Here is a 14,633-nt window from a genome sequence, read left to right as displayed (position 1 = left end):
TGCATGTCTGCCACATTTTACACTACTTAGGGCATTTTTTGGTATGAGTTATAGAATCCATGTGGTGTGAATGGAGGCATAGTGTGGTACCAAGCAGTGCGCAAAAAGTGGGTATGCAGGGTATGCAACGCATAGGGGCGCAGCACCAGAGGGGGCGCGCCGATGAAGTTTTCCCATACACTTCAGCGCGCGTTACGCTCCTTCGCGCACATAACGAGGTGGACCCTCAAGCAACTTGAATTTATTGCCTTTGTACTCTTCTTCTAGACTCTAGGTCCTAGAGTCTAGGACCTTAATTTCCCAATAAGCTGTGCTAGCCAAAATGCTAAATGTGTTCTCATCTGAATGACTAAAAATATCAAAACGTTCTTTATAAGTAGCAATCCAGATCCAGTAGCATTTTGATGAACAAGGTTTCCTGCAGCCTGAAGGAGCACTGTGTCACAGGGAAAATGTGGCCCAATTCAGTGGTCTAAAACAATTACTAAAACACAAACCTGATGTATTTCTTGATAAAAATTTTTTTAAAACAAGGCACATTTATTACTAACCTTCAGTATAGCATAGAGATATGAGAAAGAGAAGTCAAAGTTAAAGCAATAAAGTCTGAGACGGAAAAAAACAGTCTCAAAACTTTTGGAAACAACTATTTTCACTGGAAAAAGACACAAAGAGAAACCAACACATGTCAAAATCCAATTAAAACAACTCAATTTTGTTCAGTTTAACATTTTATTTAATTTATAACAAATATTTACAAATATGATAAATAACTAATTGTATAAATATACAACAAAGTACCACTGGTCAATGAGATCCTGTTTATGTAAAAGTGTGCAGTCCCTCTGGCTGCAGCGACTGACTTCAGCTCAGATATGGACGGGTACGAGCAGATGGACACACACCACCGCACATGCACAGCCTCAATACAAGAAAACGAGAACTGGCGGCCTCGTTGTTTGAACCGGCATCCTCTGATGTGCCGTGTTTCTCGTTTCATCCCCTTTGCTTGTCCTCTGTTCTTGCGGCAACTTCAAACAGTGGCTCTGTTCAGGTCCAGCAAGAGCTCTGGACCGAGTTTAAGGGACTAAAAAGGAGGTGAAGGGTGAGGATGGGAACTAGGTAGACTTCTCTGGGTTTGGCTCAAAGTTTTAGTCGTTTTAATGTAAAATGATAGTCAAAGCAGTGTTTGCCTCTTGACATAAACAATGCACAATGTATGCAGGGGAAGGAATGTCTGGAAAATTCTAGGTTGGTATGGTTTGGTGTTGTGCGGTTTGGTTGGTTCTGCTACCGCAGACCATCCCCGCTCCCCTTGCCCCCCATGCCTCCCATGCCTCTGTGTGGACCCTCATGAGAGGACTCTTTGTTCTGGGCCGGCGGGCGCACCAGTGAGTGAATGAGCGAGAGCAGTGGCGGTATTCTTCAGTTGCCGCTGTTTGTTTACACCAGCCAGTCCCGTCATACTTCATTAGCAGCCCAGCCCACCGACAACCTCTGATGTCCTAATCACAGATGATTGTGGAGCTGTACAGAGACCCCTGTGGTTTGTCCCCCTGCCTGGCCAGCCGCTCATGGTCCATATATACAAACACAAACACAGTCATGCTTTCTGTGGTCGGCACTGACGGTGCAACCGGGCGTTTCATCGTGGGCCAAGAGGCACGGCGTGGTGGGCTGACGTCAGTCCCAGAGAACTAGGTTTTCATCACAGAGATGTGAGAGACCTGCCACCCAGAGACACAAAACACAAGACAGGTTATTCAGTACTGCCACCTTTTGACGACAAGTGGTAAAGCTAAAATCTAAAAGTAAGTTCAACATGCATGCTCTGTCATGTCGATGTGACACATTCTGTCAAATCTCCCTGGATCCCATTCTGTTGATTTTCTAGAAAATATATCTATTTGATTTTTAGATAGAATAAAAAGTGGGCAGAAATAAATTACTCATACCCCTGGCAGATTTCAACTTAAAATATATTTGATTCTTTTTACTTGTCAAAAACTATTTATAACTGTCTCAATAATAAGTGGAAGATCTTTTTAATCATTGCTGAGCAGTTTTTTTTATGTTTCTACTGATTTGATGATAAGCTAAATCTCCAAAATTGGAAGGCCTCTTTAGCTCCCGCCAGATTCACTATCAGATTCAAGTGAGGGACTCTGACTGAGCAGCTGCAAAACCTTAATATTATGTCCACTCAGAGTAAATATGATATTAAAACTAAATAAAGTTTTTAAAAATCCACTAGATGTATAAATAATTTTTAATATTTTCTGTGCTTTAACAATGACTGTCTTTAAAGGTCACATCATAAATGAGACTTAAATACTGACCAGATGTTTAATTACTTAGTTGTAGTTGCTAACTTTAGTTTCCATAAGTATGTTTTCAAAATGCTGTATAACTATGACTGCAACACAAAACCCAGGAATGACAAAAAAAGAAAGGCTAACCCTTTTATCCAAGACTGTTTAAGAAACAGCAGAATGCATTATTTAATCAATAATCAAAGCTAAACTTTTTTTTAATCTGTTTCGATGTCATTTTGACATGATGCATCATGTAACCAGACTAACAAACCTCGTGAATGGCACTCCCGAGCTTTTCCTGACTTTTCACCACTTTCCTGGCAGAAACATAAGACAAACATTATTTTAGATCAAAACTGAAATGGCGGTTTTTCAATAAGTTTTTATAAGCAAACTCATTTCAGTCAGCATCAGCTTCTCTCTTTCAGCCTTAGAGGACTTCACTTTTTGGTTACATGTATCGATAAACCTTTGTAATGTCTACATTTAACCAAAAAAAGAAGTGTGACACACTCAGAGCAGACTGCAGAACAGAAGGAGGGATGTTTTGGCCGAGTTTACTAGCCGGGGACGCCACCACCAAAACACATATTTAAAGACACCGTTTGAAAAGATGCATAACCTTTTTATCTCTCTTCCTCACAAACATTGAGTCAGACTCAACTGTTCCAATTTTAAGCCAGTTGGGTATACTAAAATTATCTATATTTGATGATTAAAATGATGCAGAATGTAGTAAGCAAGATTAGCAATAGTAAAAAGCATTCAGGGAGAAAAATAAATACATTTTTGAAGACATGTGATGAAATATGGCATTGGCAGCATCATGTGTGGATTTTTTCCTGCAAAAGCAATTGGTGCACTTCACAGAATAGCCGACGTCACACGGAAAGAAGATTATGTAGAAATACTGAAAGTCGTACCATTTAAAAGGGAAATCTACTAAATACTAAGGAGGCGTGTGTAAACTTTAGAAAAAAAAATAAAAGAGAAACAAAAAAATGTGAAAATATAAATTATTCTAGCATTTAACAAATAAAAATAATGCTGGTAATCCTAGCAGAACTAAAACGGGAGAACATTAGCCTGATTTAATATTTAAAATGAGAAAAAGAGGGTGTTATGAACTATACATGAGGATAGAAAAAAGCTGGCAAATAGGTGAAAGGTCAGAGCAGCTTAGACAGGGACTTGTGTTTAATAAAGAAACAGCTGAATAGATCTTCTCATCTTGTCCTGTTAATACCAAAAAGTAATACATTTGTACTTTGATGCGACAGAGCTGTTGATAAAACCATAGAAAACAGAGCTAACCTGTGTATTTTTCTAGCCAGGCTGATTATAAACTTTGCTGAGCAGTCGGGCTGATAAGTGGACGGCACTACGGTGTAGGATCCAGGAGGAAGAGTGCAGGTCAGACTGACATCTTGGGTGTAACAGTGCGGGACGCAGCTGATCACAGGATCCTTTTCTTTGGCTGCCATCTGTTCTGACTCCACCTGCAGTACCTGAGTAAATAATAAACCTAAAATTAAAATATTACCTCAGATTCACTATTTTAAGTTAATTTAAGTATATTTAAGTTTATTTGATGCTGATAAAAATAACTTGACTGATCTTTAGAGTCAAAAAAGTGGAAAAAAAAAAAAGGAAATTTCAGCTCACGTGTAAACAGACTGCATGGGTAATCCGTTGGTATTTGACTGACCTTGTAAACGTGGAAACCAATGGGATGCAAATCGGTGTCAGGGCGGCTCTGGTGCAGAGTAATCCTGACATTAACTCCAGATGTCAGTGCTGGCTCATCACACACTGCAAAAGGGAAGCAGGGGTTCTGCCAGTACGACGGGAAGTTCCTGCTTCCTCCTGCCGTCCTTCCTTCTATCCACGAGCCGCGGAAGAAGCTGGTCTCCCACTCACCATCTGACGTCAGTGGCAGTGAGGGCGCTGGGCTTTTTAGGGCACTGAGGAAAGCAATGGCCTTGTTATTTAATTAGCAAACAATAATGTCACACTTCTTCTAAGGGGGAAAAGTGTGGTATTTATAGAGATATAAATATTTACAGACAAATAAACCCATGCTCTGTAAAAAGAAAGTGGTTTTATTGTTTAAATGTCAGCTTTTTGTTTTCTAATTAGTCACACCTGGTCATGTTCTCATGATACATCTGAGTAAATCTACCAAAATGGGGGGGGGGAAATTTACCAAAAACGTGTAAACACAATTTTGTTTTTCTTTACATGTTCATAAACCACCACCTTCTATAAATCTTATAGGGATTTTGTGAGATAGACCAACAATAAGCAGAATATATTTGTAAAGTGAAAGAAAGTTGGTGCATGATTGTCAATTTTCTTAAACAGAAACCTGAAAAATGTGAGCTGCAGCTGTGTTCAGTCCACATGTGCAAAGAGTTGCAAAACCACATTTCTTTATGGATTTGTCTCTGCCTGCTTCACAAATTTCAAGTCTGATATTTTCCCTTCTCTTCTTTACGAGTTCAGTCAGATTCAATGGAGATATTCACTGAACGTTAAAATTTGATCAATTTTTCCCTGGAGCCGAGCTGGGTACCTCTGAAGTTCCTCCAGAGTTACTTTTAGCACTCTTGGCTCTTATTTACACGCTTCTTAAGCAGCTCTTCTGTTTAGATTGACAATCATCTTGGTCGGTTGAAGTTGTGCAACGCTCGCCTCGGGATAAGCTGCTCAGATTAAAAGGACGTAATCAACAAACAATGTAATTTTAATGGAAATGTAAACAGGAAACACCCTAGATAGACGAAAAGGTTGCAGAAAGTCGAGAACCTGGGAAAAAAATACATTCAGGACACAGAACACACTCCTGTGCTAATCTGTCACGTAAAATCTACCACGATAAATTGAAGATTGTTATTCTAATGTTCTAAACGTGTGGTGCACTTTCTGCTCCCTACAGGTGATTCCTACCTGAGTGACGTGGCGGAGGAGGAAAAGACCCGGATGAGGAAGCGGGCCTCGGCTCCTGGCTGGTAGGTGCTGGGAATGAGGAGGTAGTATCCAGGCTCCAGCGGCCGGCACAGGACCACCTCTCTCTCGTAGGAATGGCAGTGAGTAGAAGCACAAGGCGATTTGTTTAACATCCGGCTCAGACTGAAACGCTTCTTTTCCACCTGTGGAGAATCATTTCCAAGTCAATTGCACACCAACACACATGTCATCATCATGTTTTGCACGGGACAGACCTTCCACATATGTAGAGCAATAGCTTGGTAATGCTGGTGCTTTGTGTTACTGCTGTCCTCCAGGTCCGCTTGTGCGTATTTTTCCGTGTTTCTGCGTTTTCGATGCTGCAGCAAGGACACGAGAACCTCGCCCGTCTCGCACACTCTGAGCCAAAACTTGGGATTGCTGCTGTAGCTGCTGGTGTTTCGGCTTCCGCCAGCAGAGTGGCCTTTTATCCACCGGCTAGCCAGCTGGTGGCTGTGTGAGAGAAGGGTTCCTGTAAGAGGAGGAGAAATTTACAAAAACATCAGAAAGTCTGAGCCAGCCACTAAATGTTTGACACTAGCTTCTAAAGATAATAGATGAATAACCTGTGTAAACACTCTTCAAGAGTCCATCTTTGCCAATTGGATATCCCACTGTGATGTCATCAAACTGAGACGTAAACTCGGCCTCGTCTAACCAGAATTCGCCCTCTGCTGTTCGGGCTCGCAGTTCCGCAGCGCAAACTGGGTCGAGGAAACTCCAACCAATACCGCTGAAAGTCAAACAGTTTGAAAGACGAGATCAACTCAAAAAAGGGTTTAATACATTCACTAGTCTGAGTTCAACAAACAGATTATTTTTGCTAATTTTGCTAATGAGTCAACTGGCATTAAGTGTTTTAAGCAAAAAGGTATTTGATAACCAAGACAGCAGTCCCATTGTGAAGCTCATTCCAAAAGTGAAAACCTGCAGGGATTGTTCAGACAGAGAGATGTTGTGCACACAGCCGACGGAGCTGTGCACAATCTGCATGCTAATCTGGGTCAAACTATTTAAACAGAGCACCTCAGCATTCACATTAAAGACAAATGCAAGAGCAACAGACCAGGTTGGATTGGTCTGATAACACATGAAGTCTCAGGCGAGGGTTTGCAGCTGACCTGAGTAAAACCTACCACCAGGGGGCACCATAGGAGAGACATGGCGCAATGATGGTGAAGTTCTGCTGGGAAAATGTTGTGATCTTCATGTAGAGAAGTTCAACAATTACTTTCTTTCGTTACATTATGAATTGTATTGCTTGCTCAAAAATTAAACTTAGCTGCAGCATTTTAATTAAATAAACAGGTTTTTGTAGGAGCATCGTTGCAGATCTAAAATTTATGCGATTTCCTCATTAAAAGATAGGCATCACTTTACAAATTCCTTTGGGCTTGATTGATAAGAAAAATATTTCTGTCCTTCTTGTAAAAGCTTGCTATATTTAGACAAGTTTAACACATTAACTAAAAGCAGCATTGAGCGCATCAAAAGTGCACCCCTGCTGTTGATGGTTTTCCTGGGTGAAATTAAAAATTCTACTGCCTCCCCAAATTTAAAGCTATCAAATCTTTTTTATGAGCAAAAATGGACGGTCCTGAGATAAATTAAACTGAGTCTACCACCTGGTCTTTACTACACAGTGAGGTGAACATCGAATATTTTGTTTTATGCTGAAACATATTGTGCGAAAAAAAATTTTTACTCCCAAAGGGAAGTCAGGGAAGGTAGTGATTGTGACTCATATTGTTATGTAAGTATGACAGTGACAGAAGTTTATATGTCAATGATCGTCTCATGTATCCCTTTTAAATGAGAGTTACAATGTATTCTCACGCACCTATAGCTCCACGCCCTTTGAGCGAAACAATAAGAAAAGCAGGAGTCGTGGTGTAACTCAATGTGTCCATGGGAAACTCCATCTCAGTCTATTTTTACCTCTGTAAAATATAACACTCCTCAAAAGTTTCAAAAATCAGGTTTAGATCATATGATGAGCAGCTCCAAAAATATGACGTTCTCAGCATTGCTGTCTTTTTAAGTCAAGCTCAGGAAAAGGATTTAAAACTTCCAGACCTTTTTTTTTTCTGCAGGTTTTAGTAACTTTCCACAACAGAATGCACACGTGGACAACATTCTTAATGACCAAAATGCCCACAGTAGCACTGATGTAACTTGAAACTGATTAAAATGATAATGGTAAACAAAAAATGCACTGAAAGTTAACTAATGAAAATCAGACATTGTGTTTCAAGTGCGGTTCAACAAAAAATAATTATTTAAAACATATAGAAACAGACCTGGGCAAAAATGATGACAGATGGTAAGGTCTGACACTGATGTACCTTGACATCGGAGGTCATTTTTAATTTTTATTTTTTGGAGTTTGTTCTGGGCTCTTTGGTTAACGTTCATGTCATCTCCTGCAGTCCTGCAGTTTTCCTCCTGCAGTCAGGGAGGTTTGCTACCTTAAACGTCTGAATAATGAGCACAATTGTAGTGACAGGAGCATGGAGTTGCTGGATGATGGACTTATAGCCTTTATCTTCAACATGCTTTATCTATAACTGTCTTTCTAATCGCCTGGGGCAACTCGCCGCTTTGCTGCCTTTGGGCCATGTTCACTAAAGTACACACCCTGTCTGCAAACGGCAGAGTGACTACTTGTCAACATTTAAATATGCAGACTGATTTTGTTACAAACTTGAAGACACCTGGGATGCTAATTAGAGGACACACCTGTGTTTTAACACATCCCTATGGTCAAATTATTTTCAATCTTTTCTGGAGATACCATCATTTTATCCAGGCCTGTTGCATTAGTTTATTTTCTAAACAAATTCTGTAAAACCAATGTTTGATTTTCATTGGTTAATTTTCAGTGACTTTTTATTTATTATCAGTTTCAAGGCATTTCAGTTACTATTGAGGGTGTTTTTTTGGGGGGCGGGGGTACAGAGGTGTAGCAACAGGTTTGTCTACATGTGCATACTTGGATATTCCTAAAAACCCAACGTGACTGTAAACATTCCCTACGACAACATTCTACCTCCAAGTCCAAGCACCTGCCCAGCAGCATCGTCCCCACGGATTTCTGATCCTGAGCAGCCGCACTTCACTCCCTGACACCTTTCTCACGTCCAACCACTCCATCACAGTCAGAGCGTGGTGCTGATCCAGCTCACCGAGTCCTAATTCGAGGGGGAATGCCAAAGACGGGGTTAGGCAGGGGGGATCAGTGGTGGGATTATCTACAAAGCAATACTTTCCTAACCTCCAGGAGTGCTGTGGGTGGAGCAGCTCAATGCACACTCTTCTTTCACACAGCACAGGAGGTTCAGGTCCAGCTTTTTCCTCCTGACTTGATCACTGTCCGGCTCCGCTTGCCGTTCTTCCTCGTCTGAACCAAACTCCCTCAGGCTCCAGCGCTCGGCGACACCGCCGGTCAGATCCACGAGGGCCTCCGACACCTGTCCGGCCCAGAGCTGCTCGTATGAACCATGGAGCCTGCAAGGAATTAAGCAGGAATTCAATTGCTGATAACCTCAACAAAATGTTTCTGGGAATGTTCAACAAAGCATCAAGGAAACAAAATCTTGACTTATCAGGTCAAACAAAGATAAAAGACTTGGGGGAAGTTCTCAAGTTACCTACTTGGCATAGGCCTTCTCCAACAAAGCAACCCAAAACGCAGAAGGGGAGTGGCAGCGTGAGAAACAGAGACAGGAATTCATGCAGGGGAGACGGTCATCGACGGTCACCTCTGTCCAGTGGCCCTGCTGCCAGATGAGAAACCGAAAGGAGCCCCTGTACCTGCTGCTGCCCCACTGGGGCTGGCCAGGAGGAAACACCTACACATACAAACCAACACAAAATACTGAGCAATGCAGAATATAAGCAAAAAAAAAAAGATTTTAAAGCACTCAAGTAGGACAAGGGACGATAAAACTGGTGTTTGTGTACCTTGTCTAAAAGATGCTGGTTCTTGAGCAGGAAGGTGCACGCACAGAGAAACCAGCAGTCACCCAGCAGACCTTGTTTAGCATGAGCCAGGTTAGCGTTGGTGGGGAAGAGAGATGGCGACCGGCAGATCTCCTTGAGATATGGATTGAAAGTAGAAATGAAGAAGAAATGCAGTTACAGAGACTCAAAGAGAGTCTACAGAAATGTACTCTGAACAACTTAAATGAACAGTAGGCAGCTAATATCAAGGTATTAAACAAGTTATTGTGTCAAGTCTTTAAAAGAATTCCTGTTTAAAGTCCTAATCAGGTCCTAGAGCCAATGTGGGGGGGACTTGTGTTTTCTCAAGCTTTATGAAGCAAAGAGTAACATGACTGCTGCTAGTCAGTTGGCTAAAAGAAGGCTGTAACTCTTTTACTTTCTCCTCTATTGCTAGAAAAAAAGTAGTCCAACTTTAGGTCTGTTCTTTGAGAGCCACTGTCCTGAACTTCTAGATGCATATCTGCTCCAACACACCTGAATCAAATGAATGAATTACCTCCTCGGTACGTCTTTAAGTTCTGCAGAGGCCCAGTAACAAGCACTGATGCATGTAAAAGTTGAAGGACAGCGGTTCTCAGCGACTGGAAAATGACGGAGAACCCTGATGCTAACAAAGCAGCAAAGTGTGCTACACACTGACTTGGCATGACTTTACAGCTGCTTGCATAATAAAGGTATCCTTTTACAGGTCTGTTATTCTTGCTCATCCTACTAGAATTTGGAGTCCAACACTTCAGACTTTGTTGTTGTGCTTCTCGAATGATACCTGAACATTTTCGTTTTGCGGCAAGGATGCATTATCCTGCCAAAAAAAAAGGCTCCAGGCATTAGAGTATATCCTTTACACCAAATCCAGCCAAACATGCAACAAACTGAGATGCACATTATATTTGATATCATTGTTTCTGGTTACACAAATAGTGCAGACTGGGAGCATTTTTTATTTTTTTTTGCAGAAATACAAAGTCTAGACTTCTCACTTATTTGTGATGTGTCAATAATCGATTTAGAATAACTTCAGACTTCTGAAGCACATTGAATGGAAGTGTAAAGCACCTGAAGACTCCCACCCCTGGAATCTGAAAAGCATTCATACATTTTATACACAAGTCTGTTGATTTTACAACCACATGATTAATTGATACTTTTCTGTGTTAAAGGGGTAGTAATAGCAAAACCTTGTACTACCCCAATAAATTCAATAAATGGCATGATAAATTAAAACAAGTTTGATCATTTCCATTTGAATGAGTTTGTTTTTTTTTCTCCCTTTTCTCTCTTTCTACCAAAGCCTGGACAAAGGGCTTCAGTCTGGTGCAACAAAATGTGTTACCATGAGTAACACTGTAACATAATATAAAGATGAAGAAAGTCAAATTTACATAATGCCGCCTCCTTTGCCTCAACCCTCAGGGGTCTCAAACTGCATTCATCAAGGCCCAAGTTCTGCAACTTTTAGAAAGCTCTCTGCTTCAGCACACCTGACTCCATTATTAGCAAAGCTTGGCTGCCTGCTAGTGAGATGGTCTCACCATTTAATTCAAGTGTGTAGGACAAGTGACACATCTAGAAGTTGCAGGACTCCAGACTTTGAGGAATGCAGTTTGAGATCACCAGATTAAATCTTTTTACAGACTCATTATTGCTCAAGGGACTAAACTGTGAGAATCTCTCACAGTATCTGTAACAGGTTTTGTAAGGTGATATTTATTTCATCACTGATTTTTTTTTTTTTTTTTTGCTTACGTGACGATCGTGCAAAAATCTTTTATCAGCAACTGATTCGGGGAAATCAGTCCCTGGCGGAGAGGATAAACCAGAAAACTTTTGTCGTCTGGCAGAAGCAGCAATTTTAACATGAGTAGGAATGTCCCCCTCCTCTCCCCAACCCAACCCAACCCGGGTAATTAACCTGTGGACGTCGCCATGTGATTTCTCCGTGCAGCTGAGCTATGGGTGTGGAGCTGTCAGAGAACAGGGAGGAGTCTGTTATGGGAAAATCCAGGTCCTGGAACAAAGACGGACCTGCACATTCCTCTTTCATGGCTACTGGAAGCCTGCTGGCTCTGCAAGCCGGCAGTCACAGTCTGTTCACATCTGTGACACACCTAAACAGGAAGTAATGGCTGCATTAGCTGTTTATTTAAACATTTCTGTATGAAATGAGTTGCATGCAGGGGTTAGCCGTTTCTCAGTGGAAGCGTGAAAATCGACAATTTAAAAGTGCATTACTTTCACCATTTTGTTCGTATAATTCTATAACAAAGCAGTAACAACACAGAAAGGTTGCATAAGAGTTGGAAATTAGAGACATTTCCTTCTTTTTTTTTTTAAGCTTACCTTTCTTGTCTTCTCAGCATCTCTCCCTCTGCAGCTGTCATTATCAACAGCGCAGCTAGCTCGGTTAGCTTCAGCTAGCTTATGCTACATTCAGAGTGACTCCGACATTATCGTATCTCTTTATCTTATCCTGGTTTCAGATCTACAACCGCACGGGTGTCTTATCACATTTGCAACTTTCGCTATGTACAACATTCATGTTGTGCATAGCGCTTTACTGTTAAAGGTAAGCGTCCTCAGCTTAGACATGTCGGAAACCATTCATATAGTGGATCCTTCCTGGGAAGCCGCTCACCACTGCCGCCCACTATCGGTTCCTTAAATTACAGACTGTCTGGTGAATGCAGCAAAAGATCAATATGAGGCGCTTCTAATGTTAATACATTTTGTTAAAAACATTGAATTTTATTAGTGCTATGTATGTAAAATAAAATGTTCGTTGTCAGATTACAAAATAGGATGAAATCTTTATTTACTTAAATACTATTTAAGTACTTTAAGAACTTTATTGACTTAAAAAAAACATTACAAGCTAATAAAAATATATAATGCTAATATGTAGTTTAGTCTTTTTACGTATTCTTTAAAAAAAAATAGGTTATAGATAGCTAGGTTTTTAATTCCATTGTATTCACAGTGAAAATAGATAATTTTCCACTCCAACAATTTTTCAAATTGATTTTGGCCTGAACTTCACTGAACCATAGTAGTTCTGGCTCTGTATCTGGGGTCATTTTTCTCCTGAATTGTGAACCTTCGCAGCGAATATTTTCAACAAAAAAAAAAACAAAACAAAAAACTTCTGAGGCCTTCAAAGAACAGATGGACAAATATTGAAATTAAACAACACTCATGTTTGCTTGACTTTTATTTAGCAGTATTGGACTAAAGGAGGGCTGAATAGAAAAGTGCACTGCACATTTTTTTCATATTGTTATAAATTGAGTTATTTTCCTTTGAAGTGAAAGGGACTGACTTTCTGGATTTTGATATGATGTTATAATGTAATTTCCTCATCTAAACCATGCCTGGAGGTAACATACTTGCCTGTGCTATATAAAAAAAAGCATTATATACATGGAAAATGCATAATACCACCCCTTTAGCTTCAAAATACACTAAGATTTGTGGTTTTAAGGTGACAAAATGTGAAAAAGATTAAGAATTAAGAGTACTTTTCCAGGGCATTGTAAAAACAGAACAACAAAACCCAAATCAGCATGACGCATACTGCAGCATATACAATTCAGCTTTATTTAAACATGTCATATTTTAAAGGGGGACTTTTTAAAATATAATATCTGTAGTAAATACTGCCATGTTCCCAGAGGTAGTTACTGGGAACATGGCAAAAAATTATTTTGAGGAGTAGTTTTACTACAGCAAACCTTTTACTTTTATTATTAGCAGTAAATTGCAGTAATGCTGCTAATAATGTCACTATAATATTAGTATTGCAAGAAATGTTACAAATACACTAACTACTGTAACTAAAACTAAATGAACACGCATCTTGTTTTGTTCTTATCTTGTTAGTTTCTGTTTGCTGAGCCTGCTAAGACATTTGAAAATAAAAAATATACAGTAAACGTTCTATATTTAAGTACTTTATCTTATTCTACCACGCACTGTAAAACATTTGAAGGTGGATTAACTTGAGAATGAAAGTTTACTTGCTGCCTCGAAAATGCAATTTAAGTCAACAAGAAAATTGTTTTGGTTTTAACTCAGAAATGAAAGTTTGTGAAGTTGTCTAAACATTGTTTTTAAGTTAATTAATCTGGAATTGTGCGTTTTAATGCTGCAATTTAAACCAAATTATTATTCCCCAATATGCAAGAAAAAACTGCCCTCACCTAGTTTAAGAGCCCATATTTCTCTGTTACTTTTACTCAATATCAAGCTAAAATAATTACTTATCTTACTTTAGATTAATTTAAATTCTTGTTTCAAATTGCATTAACTAAATGTATACTTTGAATGCGGCTCAAATGCTTTACAGTGTGCATGGACATTACCTACTATATTAATTTAATAAGTTTTATGTTGAAAGAAGTTATTTGGAAAAGTGCTTAAATTTATTAAGCGCTACAATGAATTCTGCTCAAAAACATTTAGTGTGAACAGGACATTATCCTTATCCTTTGCAAACTGAGTTGCATTAAAATAAACATTTACCTTAACATGAGAGTCAGATCAATGTAACGTACTTCCATCTCACTCACGGTGCCACACAGGATACAAAAACATGCCGCTAAGCACATGTTTTTGCTTAGTAGCACATGTTTCAGTTTTTCTAAGTGCTAAACTAAGAACTCTAGTTTAGCACTTTATTCATCTCTTGGACGTTTAACAAAATTAATAAAAAGTTAACACAACTTAATACTGCAAGTTTACCTTTGGCAAACTCACACTTTTAGGTTCAAAATCTAAAACTCGCTAAATTTATTTGACTTAAAGAGTAAAAGATAGTAGACACATCTCAATGCGGCTCAAATGTTTTACAGTGTGCATAGACATTACCTACTATATTAGTTTAATAAATTTTATGTTCAAAAAAGTTATTTGGAAAAGTGTTTCGTCTGCTTTGATCTGTTATTTTGTAATTATGTCATCCATTTATTTTTTATTATGTTATTTTAAATTCAAAGCTGTGCACATAAGCGTAAGTCACGTGAAGTTTATTTGTACAGAACATTTCAGCAACGAGGAAGTTCAAAGAGTTTATGCTTTTTGTCTCTCTGATGACGGCATTTTTAAATACTACACCAGGTGTCAAAGTCATAATAGTTCTGTAGACTCACTGCTCATTTGGTGGCCATGTGAAATACAGAGAATATTATAATTTAATTTTAAAAAGTTTATTTGTACAGTCTTCTACCATATTTTTCCTTTTTTTTTTGCCTTTGTGACTTCGCTGTGGTGCTGACTGCAACTGATAATAAAAACTACTGATTCTGAATC

The 14,633-nt window shown here is 39.3% G+C and overlaps 1 protein-coding gene across 4 annotated transcripts; it reads right to left on the bottom strand.

Moving 5' to 3' along the window:
- Window positions 1-1,336: 1,336 nt before the first annotated feature.
- On the bottom strand, window positions 1,337-11,983 carry capn10 (calpain 10). 4 transcript variants are annotated; one of them, XM_081597963.1, is made up of 14 exons: window positions 11,670-11,982; window positions 11,242-11,437; window positions 9,288-9,419; window positions 9,086-9,175; window positions 8,979-8,989; window positions 8,599-8,831; window positions 8,374-8,515; window positions 5,891-6,057; window positions 5,540-5,796; window positions 5,265-5,467; window positions 4,024-4,279; window positions 3,630-3,823; window positions 2,587-2,632; window positions 1,337-1,727 (listed from the first exon to the last, which is right to left on the bottom strand). In XM_081597963.1, the coding sequence occupies exons 2-14, from the start codon at window positions 11,371-11,373 to the stop codon at window positions 1,698-1,700; spliced, it is 1,893 nt and encodes a 630-aa protein (XP_081454089.1). In that variant the 5' UTR covers window positions 11,374-11,437; window positions 11,670-11,982; the 3' UTR covers window positions 1,337-1,697. The 4 variants fall into 4 exon arrangements, with proteins under 4 accessions (XP_081454089.1, XP_081454088.1, XP_081454087.1 ...); XM_081597962.1 differs by having other exon boundaries at window positions 3,630-3,814; window positions 8,979-9,175; window positions 11,670-11,983; XM_081597961.1 differs by having other exon boundaries at window positions 8,979-9,175.
- Between the last annotated feature and the right edge of the window lie 2,650 nt (window positions 11,984-14,633).

Source organism: Poecilia reticulata, chromosome 17 (assembly GCF_904066995.2).
Source record: "Poecilia reticulata chromosome 17, P_reticulata-male-v2, whole genome shotgun sequence".
In the NCBI taxonomy this organism is placed as follows: Eukaryota; Metazoa; Chordata; class Actinopteri; order Cyprinodontiformes; family Poeciliidae; genus Poecilia; species Poecilia reticulata.
The sequence above is the reverse complement of the archived record's forward strand: the minus strand, read 5'-3'. Positions and strand labels throughout refer to the sequence as shown.

Coding starts and splice junctions, on each gene's coding strand:
- capn10 (XM_081597961.1), bottom strand. CDS start 11,373: ATGAAAGAGGAATGTGCAGGTCCGTCTTTGTTCCAGGACCTGGATTTT. Junction 9,420..11,241: donor TCACATGGCGACGTCCACAG/GTTAATTACCCG, acceptor CCATATCTCAAG/GAGATCTGCCGGTCGCCATC. Junction 8,832..8,978: donor TTGGAGAAGGCCTATGCCAA/GTAGGTAACTTG, acceptor AATTCCTTGCAG/GCTCCATGGTTCATACGAGC.